Raw genomic sequence first — 19,206 nt, 5'->3', positions numbered from 1 at the left:
GAATTTTCTTACTGTCTTCTTCCACTAGATTGGGTAGAGGCTTTCTGCTATCAGAATAATGTAGTGAACACTAACATTTAAAGATAAGTGTTTGCAAATACATTGCAATTTGTGCCTTCGACCTGAAGCCTCATTTACTGCATAATTGAGATGCATCTTATCTATGTTGGGGTTTTCGTTCAGAAGACATGCAGCAGATACTTATTTCCCTTATGTAAATTGGCTAAGAGTTTAGGATCATAGAAGCACTCGCTGCTGCTGTTCACATTATAAGGCAAGTTAGAAGAAGGCACCTCTGGTATTAGATAAACAGTTCTAGTTAAATATTAACTGCTACCAGCAACATGTGGGGCATTCCTAGTAAATACTGCACTGCTTAACTGTTAAAATTGCACTTGAATCCTATGGGCAGATTACTGAGCATTGACAGGTGAGGTTATTGAAAAGTATACTTCATCTGAACAGATAACTAAAAAGATGCCTTTTCCAAGCCTATTATTGAACTACTTTTTAAAGCACTTGTGTCAGCTTACACCCAAACACTTATTTGGAAGGAAAAATGAATTGCAGAATAAACTTGGGGATGTGACTTCTACATAACATATAGTCCAGTAGCTTCTGTGAAGCTGGACAGATATAATGTATTCTCTGTCTGCTCTGGATATAAGATGCCATGCAATAATTTGGGTTATTTGGATTCATATGCATGTGCCTCAAGTTGCTAAACTGCTACTTATGTGCTCATTCAGAATAAATCTGAATATATGCTTGTGTATGTCGTAATATAAACACTATACAAAGCATGAATTACATATAGAGAATTTTGTGTGGTGATGCTATAAAAAGTAGGAAAGTTTCAGTAAACTGCTTGGGGTTGTGTAAAGAAAATTAGGCTTGGTTTCCATTGTTTACAATGTACAACACCATTTAAAATACTTTATTTAAAAAAACTTCAAACCTTAATCTTGTACTTATTTTAAACATACTTGCTGATATTCTGACTAATGAAGCACTGGGACAACGGGAAGGACAGATGAAGGACCAATGTTTCTGAAGAGTTCAAAAGTAATACTACACTGCTTGAGTGTGTGCACACATGCGTGGGGATTTCAGCCACCTTCCCTTGCCCTGGCAGCCTTCTGTGTCACGTGAAAATATGTCCCTGAGGCTTGCACAACCCTCAAGGACATATTTTCACGTGACATGGTACTTCCTGAGAAAAGTGAAGTTGTTGAAACTACTGAGCCAATGGAACTGAGTTAACTGAACTTTTCAAAAACACTGGTGCTACATTAGGATGTCAGCCTCTGTGTATGATCCAGCCAATTTAAAGTTTAAATTGTACTGATTATGGTGAAATTAAATGTATCCAGTTGAAATTAACAGGATTGAAAGGTTTGGCTATTCCCACTGTTCTGGAGAATGGAGTGAAAGTATTGATACCAAATGTAGTGGGGGAACCAGTTGTTTTCAGGCAGAAGTGGTTGAGAAGTCAGGGTAAAGTCTTTGCAATGCTGCAGAACAGCAGTTGTAACACAATGTATTGGTAATATTTTTCTGCTTATTTTAAATATTTTGTAAACTGCTTAAATTGGCCTTTTTCTTCAATGTTTGCAACAAAGTTCTAGGATTTTAAGTTAAATCTTGCAGGAAAAGCAGGTTATTCTGCAAGCAAAACTGACACTTTCCCTCTGATTACCTGCATACATTCACTAATATCTTGTCTTGAAATTATTTTAACTAATTTTATTTATTTGACTTGTCAGGTACTCAAGGAGTTACACCTAGTCCTGTGATTGGCTTACAGGCACCTTCTACAGGCCTTCTGGGTGCACGACCTGGTTTGATACCACTCCAGCGACCCCCAGGAATGCCACCACCTCATCTGCAGCGGTTTCCAATGATGCCACCTCGTCATATGCCTCCTCATATGATGCACAGAGGTCCACCTCCAGGCCCAGGAGGCTTTGGGATGCCTCCACCTCATGGGATGAAGGGTCCTTTTCCACCACCGGGCCACTTTGTGAGACCTGGTGGAATGCCTGGAGGGGGACCTGATGATAACAGAGATGGGAGGCAGTTCAGGAATGATAGGCAGCCATTTACTCCAAACAGAGACCAGGAAAGGTTTGGAAGGAGGTCTTTTGGAAATCGGATAGAAAATGAGCGCTATGGTAACCGCAATGATGACAGAGAGCATGAACGTCTTGGTAATCGTGAAAGGAGAGAATGGGGAAGAAGAAGCCCTGAACGTGATAGACACAGAGACTTGGAGGAAAGAAATAGGCGTTTCAGCGGACATAGAGAGAGAGATTCTAGAGATAGGGAGTCTCGCAGAGAAAAGGACGAAAATCGAGGGAAGGAGAAACCTGAGTTGACAGACAGGGTAGATGGTGTCAAAAACCATGAATCCCAAAGTGGCAAAGTGGAAAACACAGACACTGTTTCAGAACTGAATAAAGGGGAGTCTGAACCCACAGATGTAAAACCTGCTGAAGAGTTAACATCTGAGACTACCTCATCTCTTGAACAACCTGAAAAGTCTGCTGGCTCAGTTGCAGAGGCTCCACGCTAGAGACTGGGAAAATTTTGGAGTGTAGAGCTTTAGAGTTGTACATTATGCTGTATATTTGCTTCTGCTATATCACAACTCCTCCATAGTTTATGGGGATATGTAAGCAATTTGATTGCTTTCCTTCTATTTAAAATAGTTACAAAATAACACAAAAAGAAATGAATAAACCATTACCCATTTTTGCTGTAACTTTTTAAAAGTTTTGACTTTAAAAAGTTTACACATCAGAATTAGAAGTGCTTTCTATTTTTTTTTTAATTTAAGTGAAGGTAACAGTAAAAGCTCAAAACAAATAGGGATGTGTTTTTAATAAACTCTATTTTCCTAACAAACTTTAATGTGTGCTATTCTTCCTGCACTGCACTGAAGTGGTAAAGGATTGTTCAACATCTTAAAGTTTGAACCGTTAATGCTGTACTCAAGTCTAAATTAGACTTTGTTCAAATCTGTTAAACATGTTTGTATAACAGTTCACAGAAGCTAATTCTTTGTGTTAGTTATGTTGATTCTTAGATTTCTGCATTTTAATTATCTACATGACTATACTAGATGAAAAAAATAGTAGCTTTAAATGTTGTTTTAAAAAGAAATCTAGTGTTTGCAGTGGGTTTTTTTTTTTTTTGTTCTCCCTCCACCTCCTTCTATTTGATTCTGCAGGAAATGTTGCCCTAAAAACAAGTTTCCTAACCAGGTGGGGTATTCTGGGAAAGCACATCAGTGTAGTTTTGTGGTTGGAAGAGGTAAGACTAAGACAGCACCGTATTTCTAATTTGTCATAGGGAAGTATCTGAAAGCAAATGATTAAAAAGATTTTTTCAAATGATGTCTACTGCTTTGCCAGTCAGATTACTTATCATTCCACCTGTCCAATTGTTTAACAAAGTATTGATTCCAGATCCTCTTCTGCAGACTTGGAAAGTGACTGCAAGCCCAAAGAACTGTATCCCATACATACTTTTATGGCCACGACTAGTCCCATGTACAAGGGGAGAGACCTACCCTTATGCAACAAGCGAAGCTGTGATTCTCTAAAAATTATTCTTCAATTTTGAACTTCTGTATTTTTTTACCCTCTACCTTGAGATGCTCAGTAGTTATTGTTCCTATTTAGGTAAAGACAACGGTTTTCGTGCTCTCTCCTTCCAGTTGAAAATCTGGGGAAAGTGGAATCTGAGGCAGGGTTTTTTTCTTGCAATAGAATAAAGAAAAGTAACTTATACTTGTGAATAAATTTCAATGTGTTTGAGCTTTGTTTCTATACTATTAATCAGTAGTTAAGACACACCAAAAAGATTTTAAAACTAGCTTAGCAACAATTCTGCAAAAAGAGAGGGTAGACATGTAGGTATAAAAATCCCTGTAAGGGGGGAAAGTATGTAGGCAACTGAAACCAACTCTTACAATCAAATGCCTTGGTTCAAAGCTCCAAACTTAAATACACCAGTCTCAAACTATGAGAGATGTATTCTGGCTGCTCTGATTTCTTCATTTCCAGATCTAGTTTTTGAAAGATAGTGAAAAAAATAGTATAAAGTAACAAGGACTTTAATGATAGCTGTCACTATTGTTTTAAAGGAAAGCTTGCACTGTAAAGTCACATGACATCTATACACTTCGTGTAAGGCAAAAAATGCTGACAAAGCCATGGCTTTGAAAATGACTACTGCACAGCCAGCTTGTTATGAGTGTCAAGATTGCAAAACCTAGATGGTTTCAGGTAAGATTTTTTTTCTTCAGTCTTGATTCCAGAAAGGGTCCTCCAGCTTGTTCAAGTATGGGTAACAGCTACATGATCCACCCCCCACCCCCCCAAAACAACTGCATAGGATATGTGTGTTTCAGCATGCCTTTTGCACTGGAAGGCTTAGTCTCAAACCCATTTTAAAGCAAGTGTTCAGTCTTAAAACCAAGTTCATCACTGCTAGGCATACACAAAGCAGCATTACCTTTAGCAACACCATTGATCTCTGCAAGATCCATGGCTATTCCACATTCTGTAGGCAGACTAGTTGTGTTGGTATGAATTTTTTACTATGCTTAATGGCTTTTATTAAAGTGTCAAGCAGAATGTTACAACAGATGTGGCAGGAATGGCTTCTGTAGTTATAGTAGCTGAGTAACTCATTGTACAGATTAGAGTTCAATTCATGCTGAATGTATGCCTTGTCAGTATTACTTTCTGTAATAAAGAAATGGGTCTTTAATCCATAACTGGCCCTGCTACACAATATAGTATGCTAGCTTCATATTTAGATGAAATTTGATTTGGTTTCATCTAAATGTTTTAGTTTTGTTATATTTAAGCTATGCTATATCTCCCTAACATGTAAGGGAGGTAGAGCTTAAGAAAATGTGTGTTCTACTTACAAGAGGATGACACATGTACAAAAATAGCTTATGTTCAACAGCTCTTAAGTCATAATGTTCTAGGATACTTTGAAGTGTTCTGAGCAAACATTCAACTTTACTTGCATTACATTTGGTCGCATTAGCTATGGTTAGACCAGTTGCAGTTTAATTTAGGGGCAAGTTCAAGTTAAATAGCTCTTCGGGCTTATTTGCACCTAGTATCTAAGGCAATAGAAAATACCTGCCTTTTCATGCAGGAAGCTCCAATTTGAGGAGGGCAGGGCAGCAAGTGCCTCTTTACCACAATAGTAAAAAAGCTTCAAGAACAGACTAGGTTGATGCCTCACCTCACAATTAGACAAATGCTCTGATGAGGAGTGAGGTGGTAGAGTCAGCCCAGATAATTTCCCCTCAGATACACTGTCTACATAATGGAAATAATTTCTGTATAATGTTTGCCACTTTAATTACAAGGTATACAAAATAGAACTTGTCAACGTAAATTTCATTCAACAGAACCATGAGCTGAAATTGCAGCTTTTACTCTAAGCAAAGCCAGAACACTTTAATGCCACAGATACATTTACACTCCATATGAACGGCTTTTAGTATACAATGTTAGTCTTGACAAATCTAAGCCTTAGCTAATCCAATCACACCACAAGCTAGACGAGCACCAGCATTTCCAGTTTTCAAGCTTTCTTCATTGTTTCCTCTACCCAGGTCATCTTCTTTCTCATGAACCTAGAGGGGGCAGAAACAGAATTAGCCCAACTTTGTTACATTAATAAAATACCAGTTTTATTACTTAATGGAATTGATTTCATTAGAGTTCAGCCATGTTTTGATGCTAGCTGAACCTTTACCTCTACCATTTAAAATATACACTGTAGTCTGAAGATTGCTAGGAACACCTGAACTGATAACTGAGCTTCAAGGCAAGCAGTTAGTTTCAATCTCATGATGCAAACAGGCCAAGGAAGTATAACTTACAAGTAGATTCCAGTAGCCTACAGTGAACAGATAATCAGTACATCAGGAAGAGACTTCACGTTTCATGCAATGGCATTGTTCCCCACATCCTTTAGCATGATTTGGCCACATGCATGCTGTGCACTCTGATAATTAAATACCCAGCCGGACCTGGACAGCTGCTCTAACTATAGCTCAGAGATAGACAGAATTTTGCACTTCCATCTGAAGAAAACCAGTGCCACCTCAAGCACCTGTACTGAGTGGTATACATGGAAAGTTTGAGGGTATAGAATTATTTCTCCCATATCCAAATTAATCTCTGTGTTTTAATGATTCAAGTGCAATGTTTAAAGTTGCAACTCAAACTATATTTAACACATTAGCTTTTAGAGTCAAGTGCTAAAAGCACCCTAACACCTCGAGATGTTTTCCTCCATTCATGTAGCAAGACCCAATGTGCAATATTCAGAAGAAATCTGGGCTTCAAGATGCAGTTGCTCAACCCACATACAAGTTACGAAAGTAGTTAAGTCTGCCTAAGGAGAATCAGAAGCAGCAACTCTGTGCAAGAGCTTTAGTTCTCAGCATACTGTGGATTAGCACTAGAGAGATACAGCGAACTGTTTAACAGGTTTGAAAGCCTTACTAAAATTGTCCCCCCACCAACCATATCTGTAGGGAAGTAGGCTCAAATACTCACCACTGCGGTACGTCCAATAATGGAATGTGGTCCCGTGAGAGAAATAACATGGTCTTGTATCGACACATCTGCCTTACCGTTGGGGTTTGCAGTCACATTTCCAAGATCCCCAACATGCCTGCAACATAGTTATTTGGTTCAGTCCATTTGCTAGCAAAACTTTCACCAAAATGATCAAATTTGCTGAGAAGTTACTGTCACGTATCAGTCAAACACGGCAACTTTGGTGCCAATTTGTGAAGTCTAAAGAATACTGAAGTTAGCTCAAGTGTTCTTGCAAGTGTGTTAATCAAAGGTCTACCTATCCACTTGTTCCATGGCATGCTACCCGTTTTAGCATGTAAAGTATAATATACTTAATTATATTTGCCCACCTTAAAGAAAGCATTGCCCAACAGTGCAAGATCTAGTTATACCTAAAATCACAAGCTGTCCTAGCTGACAAGAGCAGCAAGTTCAAGCCATCATTTGTAATATATATATATATGAATATGATCTTTAATACTGAGCAAATGACTGATAGTTTTAGTTACCCTGTTTTAGTCATTGCCTTGCTGAGCCTTTATCATGGTCAGAATACCAGAATTCTCCACAAAGCAATTCTAACAGCATCAGCTGTAATAGTGACACCAGGAAAGGATTAACAATTGTAAAAGAATCTAGGATGTTCTGAAGAGTACAAATGGGGTCTTATCTGTAAATCAGAGCTTCCACTAGAAAACTGATGCTTTCATTCTAATTCAGATGTACAGTACACAAGTATTGATGCCTCTTTGTATAGCTGTATTTTACTTGTTCTAGTAGTGTCTGTATTAACATTTTATTTTATGCAAAAATAAACTATATGCAAGATAAATTTCTCACTGTGTCTTGAAGTTAGTGTCACATGTCATCTAGGTTTATTTTAGCTATTTTTAAAAATGTGAAGTAGCATACAATAGAAAAGTAACCTAAATATCTCAAAACATACATTAAACATCCCCCAATTTGGTGGTTTAGCAGGAGACTGGATTGCTTCCTTTCAAATGCTCCCCACAATAGTCTACCATCAACAATTCCAAGAATTTTTAATTTTACTTTTTTTCTTTTAGAGGACACTTCACTCCTTTAAAATAAGTAGTTGAAGGAACCGTACTTGGCATGATTGCTATCCACAGCCATTTTAATCACAGGCAGCTAAAAATGGGGAGTTTTCTGCAAGCCCCACTGCCATATGATCCCTTCCATTAGCTGCAGAGTCCCTATACGTTCACTAACATCCAAGGGACACTACAGGTGAAACTCAGAAAATTAGAATATCGTGCAAAAGTCCATTAATTTCAGTAATGCAAATTAAAAGGTGAAACTGATATATGAGACAGACGCATTACATGCAAAGCGAGATAAGTCAAGCCTTAATTTGTTATAATTGTGATGATCATGGCGTACAGCTCATGAAAACCCCAAATCCACAATCTCAGAAAATTAGAATATTACATGGAACCAAGAAGACAAGGATTGAAGAATAGAACAATATCAGACCTCTGAAAAGTATAAGCATGCATATGTATTCAGTACTTGGTTTGGGCCCCCTTTGCAGCAATTACTGCCTCAATGCGGCGTGGCATGGATGCTATCAGCCTGTGGCACTGATGAGGTATTATGGAAGACCAGGATGCTTCATTAGCGGCCTTCAGCAATTCTGCATTGTTTGGTCTCATGTCTCTCATCCTTCTCTCGGCAATGCCCCATAGATTCTCTATGGGGTCAGGTCAGGCGAGTTTGCTGGCCAATCAAGCACAGTACACTGTATACTTTTCAGAGGTTAGGGATTAGTCGCTCCCCCCCGCGCGCCTCTCTCGCTCGCTAGAGTCTGCGGCCACCACCGGTCGCCAGGCCAGGCCCGCCAGCGTGGGCCAGCCAATTCTCCTACTCCCCTCCCCCCCCCAAGCCTTCTGCCCCAGCTTGCTCCCTCCTCTGTTTCCACCTCTCTCTCTCTTTTTCTCTCTCTCATTCGTGCTCCCCCACCCCACCCGCCTCCGCTTTTTAGCCTGCTTGTGTTTTCCCTGCTGGCCGTTGCCGCATCCTCCTTCCTCCAGTCCCTGGTGTCGGGCCGCCAAGCGTTCAGCCAGCTCCTTCCTGCAGCCCTCCCTCTAGAAAGCATCTTCTGAAGTGACCAACTGTTTGTCTCTGCCCAGCCAGGCTCCCCCACTTTCTCTTCCCTCAGCTTCCCCCCTCCCTTCTGCCCCAGTCCGTTCAGTTCTCCTCTCCACTTGCCTTCCTTTCCTCCCCAAACGGCCATTTCCCTACGCGGCCAAACGCTGCCCAGCCAATCCGGCACCTCCACTGCCCAGCCAATCCGCTGGGTTGCCAGGACGCATCCCCACAGAGGCAAGTCTACGAGAATTAATATAATGTATAATATGCCAAGACTGGTGAGTTCGGACATCACAACCAGGCTTGACATATCCCAACTAAGAAAGGAAGCAGGCAGGATGAGAGGATGGGAGTGTGCGCTCTTAGCACTGAGGGAGCTTGCGCAATCCTCAGGTTCTGTGTTAAGTGTGCTACAAGCAAAGAGGGAAAAGGGAGAGACAGTGGCCAGGAAGAAGGTTAGAAAGAAGCTGTGAATAGGATCTGAGCAGAGGATGGGGCAGAGAAGAGTGCAGACAGGAAATATATCATTTAAGGCCTATAAAGAATGAGGGGTAGATTAGCAACCGAGTAACAGTAGACAGGGACAATTGGCATATTGGGAATACAGACACTTGAATAGTTAGGCCTTAGTGAGGAAATCAAAGTTAACACATGTTTAGGAACATAGGAAGCTACCTTAAACTGAGTCAGACCATTTAACTCAGTATTGTCTACACAGACTGGCAGCAGCTTCTCTAAGGTTGCAGGCAGGAGTCTCTTTCAGCCCTATCCTGGACATGCTGCCAGGGAGGGAACTTTGAACCTTCTGCATGCAAACAATCAGATGCTCTTCCCATGAATTTCCAGGCTTCCATGAACAAAGCAATGAACCAGGAGAGGGAATTACTAGGCAGTAATTGTTGCACCTCCTGTACCTACATATCAAGCTATGTGGGTTTTTTTAAAGGTTTTCTTGCTTAGCCAATTAGTAAGGAGCATTTATTTGTCAGCTGCCATTTTGTAGTCCAGCACCACACAAACAGTTCTGCTGAAGGCATTATAGCAATTAGGAAAACTGGATACTCATATCGTAGATAGAAACATAAAGGTAAAATGTGGTACTATCTGCTGCTGCCTGTAGCTCAGGACCAGTGTTCCCTGTAACAGGGATCGCCAGATGTTTTTGACTACAGCCCACAACCCCAGCTGCAGTGATCTTTGGGGATGATTGGAGCTGTAGTCAGCAACATTTGGAAATCCCTGTTACAGGGAACACTGCATAGGACCCTTATCACATTTCTTCATTGTGTTAGAGAAAAGGACTACAATGAACAGTTAGACCATGTTTGTTATGGAAATATTAGTACTAACACACCTCCAATGCTAAGATCCATTTATGTAAGATTAAGCTGAATAATCTTAAACGTATGATGGTGCATTGGCACTGCAGAAGTAAACATAGTAATGACACACATAGCCAGAAGTCCATCTTGTCTTTGCTCATGTCCTGATTCAAGAGCAATCAGCTGAGGGCTCAAGGAAGATATACATATACACAGTTGGTGACCGAGCTTGTAACACAGAACTGTATGACACTGATCTTCAACTGCTATATGGCAATCTAACAGGGGAAGTGTTTAGTGCCACTTTTGGAGAAAAAAGGAAGAATAGATCTAGATAGACACAATATTAGAAGTAGACAACATGTCGCATATGGGTATTAAAGGTGAGACCATGGTTGGAAAGGATGAAAACTGCTGAACTAGATAGTGCTTTAAGTTACATTCAATAGGAAATGGTTCCATACTCACCTCTCTTTATCCTCTGGCCCAGCATGGTTCTTCCCCTCAGGATTGAAATGAGGGCCTGCACTGGTGCATCCTGCAAAACATTACCCGGAGTCAGTCTTTTCTCCACATGTCACACTGTGCAGAACAGTCAAGCTTGGCCCTCTGGACATATAGGCAATATTTCCACCAATACCCTTCTATTTAAGCAAAAGAGTTTTCTTCTGTCCCATTTAACCTCACTTAAATCTTCTCTTTTAAATTCTTTCTCCTCTCTCCACTTAGCATTTGAGAAACATTCCTTTAGTTTAATACCTAGGCTGGATAGTTCAAACTATTGCAAGTGCATTTTGCTTTCAGATTTGCTTCAGTCATCCAGTTTACCATTTCCTTACAGAGATGGAGATCTGGCTCTGAGCCTCTCTTCTGGACAATTTAGTCTTAAAGCATATTTACTATATTTTAATAAGCTTTGTATTCTTAGGGTAGCATTAACAAAACAATTAGAAGCTATCAGAATTCATGGTGCTGTAAATTGAAGAGTATGAACAAGCATATTACCATTTGTGTTATCTCCAAATTCATGGATGTGGAAGCCATGTTTCCCTGGAGTCAATCCTTCAATTTGTCCTGAAACAGTTACTGGCCCATTACCCTGAAACCAAAAGAGTATGCATAACAAAATTCAGACAAATCATTGCAAAAATACATATAGCTAGTTACTCTGCATATAAAGAATAATTTGTTCAAAAGATATTTAATTTATAGAAGACGACACTTTCCACACACACAAAAAGGACTCTTCACACAGTACATTCTTTAAATGCAATCCTAGATTAGCATTTTGGCCTACTGCTCAGAACGAATCTAGAAAGTTTTGCATTCATCATTGTGTCTGCAGTCTCAGAACTGGGTTGCACCATGTGTAATCAGTTTAGAAGTCTCTTATTCACACGCTGGCCCAAACATGCCTCTCCAATGCAGCATCACCAGAAATGTAGTACACTGGCAAGACAATTAGACACTGAACAAGTTGCCTTCATAGGGTGTCTAATATTTAGAGTAGCTTGGTGCATAATGCTAAAGACTGGCAGTGGTTAACAGGTGTATACTTCATACTCTACCAAGTACATATAATCCTTAGATCAAAGCCACAAGTTAGTGTTTAGTTTCATACTTTAACAAAATGTTTACACTGTTCTTGGCACTATGTTCTATTTTAGACTCTCTTAAATGCATACAGAAGTAAGTATGTTCTCCAATAATTCCAAGTGATTTCTTTCACTGAAACCTTTCATACATGAAAACTGCATCACAGCCTATTTCAACAGCCTATTGTGTAGGCCAAGTAGACTGATCAGAACTTTCCACTTCCAATTCTATTTACTATGTTAACCCATGTTGTACAAGTTGTGTGACAAACACATCTGGACAACATGCCAAAGACATGCAATGTATCTAACTGTATGGCTGGCCAAGCAACATACACATTCTATAATCATAAGCAAAGTAGTTTACAAGCTTAACTTTATCTAGAAGTTTGTGTCTGCACCCTTACTACTTAGATAAATGTTTATGCATGACTCATCAACTGTGCCTGGACTCACACATACATCTTCCTTAGAAGGCTATGCATTTACAATTAGAACCACTATGAGATGCAATCCTACTGTAGAAAGCTAGCACATCTCAAGAGAACAGTTCTAGCAGTAACTACTTGTTTCTAGTCACCATAGGAATGACTCAAGCATTGGTGTCATGGTGGTGGCTGAAAAACTTCCAGTGTTCAGGGACTATTCCAGACTTCTGTAGAGTAAAATATTCTGTAGTAATCTCATGGAAACAATCCAGTAATTCATTCATATACAGTTTTCACCTATATAATTCTGGTTAGTAGGACTATACTTACTGTCATCCCTATAAAATGATCTTGCATTTTTCATAACATGTCTACTGGAGTTTTGATTCTATAGATCAGGGAGTGACTAGAAACAAGTAGTTACTGCTAGAACTGTTCTCTTGAGATGTGCTAGCCTTCTCCAGTAGGCTATGTAGTACTTCCATGTAACTCAAGTTGGACAATACATTCTATTCATAAATCCTTGGACTCGCTTCACTTATCCTTAGCTGCAGTAGCCAAAAAAAGTCATGGTGCCAATAAAGTATTTGGTAAGCTGTTTTTGATAAGTATTTGGTAATTTGCAGCCCTGCTGATACAGATTATCTATACCAGCTTTTCATGTGCTCTTTGAAGATAAAGGTGACCCTTGAGTAAGCAACTACGTCACCTAAATTTATTGATTCTTGGCAGCATGGCAACTTTTCTACCCCACCACGCATCCTCCCTATTCCAACATGTACATTTATCGGGAGTGTGTTATGCTCTTAAAGTTCAGGAGTAAGCCTTACTGGACTCCGTGAAACCTACTTCCGAGGAAATAGATACATGAACTGACTGTACAATCCATTCGCCCAGGAGATTTGCTGTCAACATTCTCCGCCCTGGAGCAATCCTTTCCAGCAGCCATGACTCAGCGATTTCCTTTCGTTTCGGTCGAAGGAGAAGGGGGTGTGCAGCACACACGCCTCTCTTTTGCTACGCAAAGCAGATCGGTAACCAGAGCAGCCAGAGACCAGGTTTTGGGACAGGCATTTGACAGGGAAGTGAAACCGGGAATCCCAAGTGCTCAGAGACTCATTTTACCAGATGTGATTTATTGTGAGGAAGGAAACCATCGTCCTGCACAGAATACTACCGGCAGGAAGAACGTTATTCCTTGCACCTGAAATGCCAGCTGGGGCAGATTCTGTTCCGAAATTAAAGAGATACGTTTCCCTTAAGTTGAGCCACCACGCCCCGCCCCGCGGTATCTCCCGACCCAGTTCTTACATCTTCCCCCATGCTGAAGTTTATCTGACCAGCAGGCAGCCATCTCTTAGCCAGCTCCAGCCTCTCCCGCCCCTTACAGCAAATATAAGCTGGAGAAGAAGCGGGGTCTTCCTGGGCGCAGAATATGCAGCTTAATACTGGACCCAAGCACAGCCAATAAGCGGGATTGCTTAGCCCAGTCTAAGGCTACAGCCCTCGGCACGCTGTGCCCGAGCGTAGCGGGGCTTCCTTTCCAGTAAACACGCCTAAGAAACGCGTTGGGGGGAGAGGCACGCGTAAGAAGATGTGCGCGCAGGAAAAGCATCTTGGAAGGTTTTTCCAGGCTGCGCGCAGCTCGGAGAGACCGAGAAGCAGCCTCCCAACACGCCGGGTCTAGAACAGGGAAACTGCTTCCCACTCTCCGCACAGCAACTCGTAGCACAGAAACCCAGCGAGGCTTGCCTTTTGCTCGAAGAAAATGACGCCCTTGACGGAGGACTCGCCACTCAAGACACATACAGCTTTCTGCGCCGCCATGTTGCTCCCCTTCCCACCAGCAGCTCCTAGAACATAAGACTCGCCGCTGAACGCCGTATGACCAGCTTCAGCGCCTGTTCAACGCCTTATCGCCTCGGGTCGTCGTCCTTCTCCCACTCACAACGCTCTGCAGAGCTTCTACACCCGCCTTCTCGACATAGTGCGGCCAACCAAAGGGCTCAAGGTTGCAGCCGCTCTCCTCCAACACCAACCAGAAGGAGAAGCGAGCCCACGGCAGCCTCTGCCGCCCCTCTGCACAGCCAATCAGAGGCCGAATTCCTTTACCCCGCCCCCTCAGGGTGAGGCGGCATAACTGCCCCCCCCTCGAGGTTTTTCTCCCTCCAATGGGAAGGGAGAGTCCCTGCTCTCAGTTCCTTTCAGAGTAGGTCTGTCGAAGTGAGTGGGTCTACTCGAGGGGCAAGGGATTGCAGACCGTCCGGTAGTCGAAGTGAATTGGACAGGCTTATATAAGAGGGCCGGTCTCCTCTTGCCTCGGGCACTATCAGGCTGTTCAGCGATCTACTTCAAAAGAAAACACCAGAGTTTCGTAATTGCGGTGGTGGAGGCGGGGTAGGGATCGCCCTTCATCCTCTGTCTCTCGCTGACGTCTGGACGAACTTCAGAAAACATGCTTGGATTAAAAGTGGCCCTTTGGATCCGTTCCAGTTCTCCTGAGGCGTGCCCTTGTTGTATGTAATTAAAGCAACACGCTTCCCTTACCTTGAAGCGCCTTGCCATCTCGAAAGGGTGGCAGGCAGCCCTTTTGTTGGTGTTCATTATTGTTATTTTTCAAACAAATGAGAAGAACATGAAGGCACAAAATTATTCCAGAGCCACCATTCTTGTGATAAAGAATGTTGTGGTAAAATTGTTCTTAAGTCAAGATTGTGGTAAATTATTAGGTAAATAATTGTGGTTAAATTATTAGGTAAACCTAAGGTCTGCTCTGTAAATTTAAAAAAAATGGCTGCAGGGAATTGATTTGCAGCCCTTGTGTAGACTGACATGTAGCATGCATACATTTTACTGGGCATATCTGCTCAGAGAAGCTGCAGTTGGTTGTGATTTCCCAACTTATACTTGAATATACAGTCCAACAACTCGAGGGCACAACTTTACTTTATGTGGGTTGGATGTGTATTACTATGTTAAAGTGTTTTCCATGTAGAAATTTCATAACTGTCGAAGCAGCCCTGACAGTGATTTAATTAAAGTTTCACCGTGGAGACTGAACTCGGGGTCTCTTGTCTTGTGTCCAGACTCAGTGCTATTTGTTGTGCCATGGCGGTTTCAAGACAAAGGATAATGATTCTATGCCGCAGACAGGTGCCCTTTTCTCCACCCATTCCGTTCTTTTTTGGGGGACTTTGATCTTTAACTTTTGCTGAAATCAATATGCTCTGAAGCAACCTCTGCAGGATGAGAATGCTGGGTCAAACAGGTTTGACAAGCAAGCATGTGTTGTCCATGCTCTAGGCACTAGTTTTATTACAGATGTACTGTATCTGGGGGAATGCTTGACTAACAAGCAGAAGGTTGCCGGTGCAAATTGCCACTGATACTATATCGGGCTGGGCAGCAGTGATAGAGGAAGATGCTGAAAGGCATCCTCTCAGACTGCGCGGGAGGAGGGAATGGTAAACCCCTCCTGTATTCTACCAAAGAAAACCACAGGGCGCCAGGAGTCGAAAGCAACTTGACAGTACACTTTACCTTTTACTGTATCTGCAGTCAGTTGAAGGGACTAAGCTTTGTGATGACTGGCAAAAACATGTTTGCATTAGATTGTAGTGTATCTTGGTTGCATTATTCACAAGCATGACTCCCAAGCTTGCTTGCTTGCTTATTGATTGATTGATTGAAAGATTAACTATACCGCCCAATCCACAGACTCAGGGTGGTGTACAAAAGAAGAACAGTATCTGAGATTTTAAAAAATTAAAGGGCAAACACCTGGCAGAAAAGAAATATCTTCAATAAGGTCATAAAGGCTGAAAGGGAGGAGGCAGACTGCATCTGGGGTGACAGGGTGGGGGAGAAAATTCCAAAGTGAAGGGGCGGCAACAGAGAAAGCTCTTCCATGGGCCCTAGTACTATGGACCTCGCAGACCAGAGACCAAAAGAAGGGCAACCTGAGAAGATCTCACAGGATGGGACGGGACTGGCCAAGAGAGGCGATCTTGAAGGTAAACACTTTTAAAAGTAATTACCTTTAATTACTTAGTTAAAAGGTAAACTACTTTTTGGCAAATAGGATTATGAACCACCTGAAAGTATGTCCATGAGGGCTGCACAACCCTTTGAGACATATTTGTGGGTGGCACAGAGTGCTTCTGGGGGAAGGGGGGATTGTTGAAATTTGTCCACCCACATATGAACAGTGGCGCTAAGCTAGTTGAACCCTTATGAAGTTCAGAAGCACCAGTGTCCTTACTCTCTCTCTCTGCCTTAGGACGTATGTTGCACATCCTGTGGTACATGGCACATTAGGAGACTCAGCAGGGCGACATGACAAAGGCCAGCGGTAGAAACTGACCTAGGCCACCATGATGCCGCTCTTCCTAGCAAGGGGAGGGGAGGAGAGAGGCTGGGGGGTGGGGGAGAGTGCAAGAGTGAGTTGTGGGGGGAGTGAGTGAGTTATGGGAGTGGGGAGGTTTCACCACCTCCACTGCCATCCCGGATGATGGGGCAGTTTAAGGAGGAGGGAGGGAGAGAAGGCAGGACAGGGAGCCAGATTATCTGGGAAGGGGTGAGAGACAGAGAACTAGGGCACAGATGTTTTGCGTGGGTCCAGCTACTTATTTATTATTTATTTAATAAATTTGTATGCTGCCCAGTACTGAAGTCTCCGGGTGGTTTACAGCATAAAACAAACTAAGAATAAAACAAATCAAGAATTTAACAGTTAAAACGTAAAACCAAATTAAAATATCCATAAAAACACCAACTAACTAAAAAGCTTGGATGGGAATTTGTTCGTCTGGATGTCACCCGCTGTCCCCAAAAGAGCTCAGGGCAGCATACGTGGTTCCTTCAACCCTTGTTTTATCCTCACGAATCTGCAAAGTAGGCTGGGCTGAGAGAGACTGGCTGGCTGAGTAGCGAATGCGATTTGAACTCAGCTCTCATCCTTCCTAATCCAACCACAGGTTTTGAATGTTTAACGTATATTACTCTGTGTAAGTGAACTATGTGTGTATCGTATTATAGTTAAGCATATTCTTGTGGTTTGGGGACAAACCAAATAGAACTGGGCTCTATAACATTCCACACTGCAGATTTACTAGTCTTGCAGCTAGGGTTGTTTGAACAGGTTTGAATCCAAACTGAATTTGGCTCGACATCAAACTGAAACCTCTCTCCCTGGCCATTTGGGGTGAGGGTTCACAAATACTGTTTAAAAACAAATTTTTTATTTTGTATTTACCCCCTCTGGGGGGATTCTCCATCATGACGCAGACCACTCAAGGACTCATTGTGCATGCGCAGAAGCCTCCAAAATGGCCACTGCGACAGGGGAAAGCCCCGGAAAGGGCCGAAGTCCGACCAAACTGGGCAATTTAAAGCATAACGGAGGCCGTCAGGGGGAAGGGGAACCTCCACGGACCTCCCCTGCCTGTGGCCTCAGAGAAGTCCCCGGAGGGGGTAAGTACAAAATAATAATTAAAACAATATCCGTGAACTGAACAGGGGGTGGGGTGGAGGGGAGCAAAACTGAACTGACCTGGTCCAGTTCAAGGCCAGTTCAGACTTGAACCGAACCAGGCCAGCCAGTTTTGTGCAAACCCCTACTTGCAGCATTTGTAAGGTGGAATGACTTTTTTGTGTGTGAAGTGGTATGAGGGTAAGAATATAATATTTACCCTTCCTTTCTTCCTTCAAGTGCCTCTTCAAAATCCTCTTTCTGTTAAACTTTGGCTTAATCCATTTTAAAGTATTATAAAGCCCAAGTTTCACTAACACTCGGAGGCAGGGCGGGGCAAGGGGAGGCAGCCCCAATGAATTCAGTGGGGCTTTTTTTTTTTTTTTTTTACATTTTATATTCTGCTCTTCCTCCAAGAAGCCCAGAGCAGTGTACTGCATACTTAGGTTTCTCCTCACATTAACCCTGTGAAGTAGGTTAGGCTGAGAGAGAAGTGACCGGCCCAGAGTTACCCAGCTAGTATCATGGCTGAATGGGGATTTGAACTCAGGTCTCCCCGGTCCTAGTCCAGCAATCGGGTATAAGATTTCAGGCTTTGCCCCTGCCCCCTGAAAAAAGTCCTGCGGACACCATTCTCAAACTGAACACAGTCAGGCCTGCTCAACTTAGTTCCCCCAGCTGTTTTTGGACTACTACTCCCACAATCCCCTGCCACAGTGGCCAATAGCGAGTAATTATGGGAGTTGTAGGCCAGCATCTGCAGGAGGGCCAAAGTTGAGCAGCCCTACGTCTAGGCGTTACTTCCTAGTAAAGATGCATGCCTATCTCCTTTCCTGTAACCCTTGCCTCTCACAACGCTCTCTTCTCCTTATTGCCTCTCCCTTTCCCCCCCCTGCCATTGTCAGCATTTAGACTGTAAGCTTCTTAAATAGAAATGTGGTGTTTTTTAAACTTTAGCCCTATACAATGAGCTATGCATACTAGTTACATAATAGTTATGAATTGTAGTCTAAGTCATGCCTGGAACATAGGAAGCTGCCATATACTGAGTCAGACTATAAGTCCATATAGCTCAGTATTGTATATATAGACTGGCAGCGGCTTCTCCAAAGTTGCAGGCAGGAATCTCACCCCTATCCTGGAGATGCCAGGACAGGAACTTGGAACCTTCTGCTCTTCCCAGAGCAGCTCCACCCCTAAGGGGAATATCTTACAGTGCTCACATGTAGTCTCCTATTCAAATGCAACCAGGGTGGACCTGCTTAGCTAAGGGGACAAGTCATGCTTGCTGTGACAAGATGGCTGCCACCACTGCTACAATCGAGTTTAGACCAGGCTAACTAGATGGTATCCTGTGTTTTCTCAACAGCAATGTCAAAAGCTCAGTAATCTAGCAAAGTGCTAAAATGGTGACAATGATGGCCAGAGTCTTAACGAGTCCTTACCTACATAGTTCTGAAATGCATTTGATTAGAATGCATTTTCCTCAATGTATATCTTCCCATTCCCAAATGTTACAGAATTTAGCAATTCTTTCATTTGAGAATAATTATCTATCTGTACAGTGCTATTCTGAATGACAAATAATTTTGTTCTGATATATTTTGAAAAATTATCAGAACAAAATGAATTATGTCATTCAGAATAGATTAGGCT

At 42.2% G+C, this 19,206-nt stretch overlaps 2 protein-coding genes across 3 annotated transcripts in view; one reads left to right on the top strand and one right to left on the bottom strand.

Moving 5' to 3' along the window:
- The window catches only part of SCAF4 (SR-related CTD associated factor 4), a 75,821-nt gene extending 68,361 nt beyond the window's left edge, over positions 1 to 7,460 (top strand). For both annotated transcript variants that reach the window (XM_053304519.1, XM_053304518.1), the window contains exon 20: positions 1,767 to 7,460. In XM_053304519.1, the coding sequence (XP_053160494.1) occupies positions 1,767 to 2,575 (809 nt within the window). In that variant the 3' untranslated portion in view covers positions 2,576 to 7,460. The remainder of the gene's footprint in view (positions 1 to 1,766) is intronic.
- SOD1 (superoxide dismutase 1) lies at positions 5,451 to 14,121 on the bottom strand. Its single transcript, XM_053304520.1, has 5 exons — positions 13,833 to 14,121; positions 11,063 to 11,156; positions 10,526 to 10,595; positions 6,600 to 6,717; positions 5,451 to 5,668 (listed from the first exon to the last, which is right to left on the bottom strand). Exons 1-5 carry the CDS (start codon positions 13,905 to 13,907, stop codon positions 5,558 to 5,560), a joined length of 468 nt encoding a protein of 155 aa, XP_053160495.1. The 5' UTR covers positions 13,908 to 14,121; the 3' UTR covers positions 5,451 to 5,557.
- Positions 14,122 to 19,206: the final 5,085 nt, after the last annotated feature.

This window comes from Hemicordylus capensis, chromosome 3, assembly GCF_027244095.1.
Source record: "Hemicordylus capensis ecotype Gifberg chromosome 3, rHemCap1.1.pri, whole genome shotgun sequence".
In the NCBI taxonomy this organism is placed as follows: Eukaryota; Metazoa; Chordata; class Lepidosauria; order Squamata; family Cordylidae; genus Hemicordylus; species Hemicordylus capensis.
This window is presented reverse-complemented; position numbering and strand designations above follow the sequence as displayed.

Bases quoted from the DNA above. Each gene is read 5' to 3' on its own strand.
- SOD1 (XM_053304520.1), bottom strand. From the start codon at position 13,907: ATGGCGGCGCAGAAAGCTGTATGTGTCTTGAGTGGCGAGTCCTCCGTC. The intron at 11,157-13,832 runs GCAAGCCTCGCT...TTTTGGTTTCAG, and splicing joins TCATTTTCTTCGAGCAAAAG to GGTAATGGGCCAGTAACTGT. The intron at 5,669-6,599 runs GTGAGTATTTGA...TGCCCCCTCTAG, and splicing joins TTATTGGACGTACCGCAGTG to GTTCATGAGAAAGAAGATGA.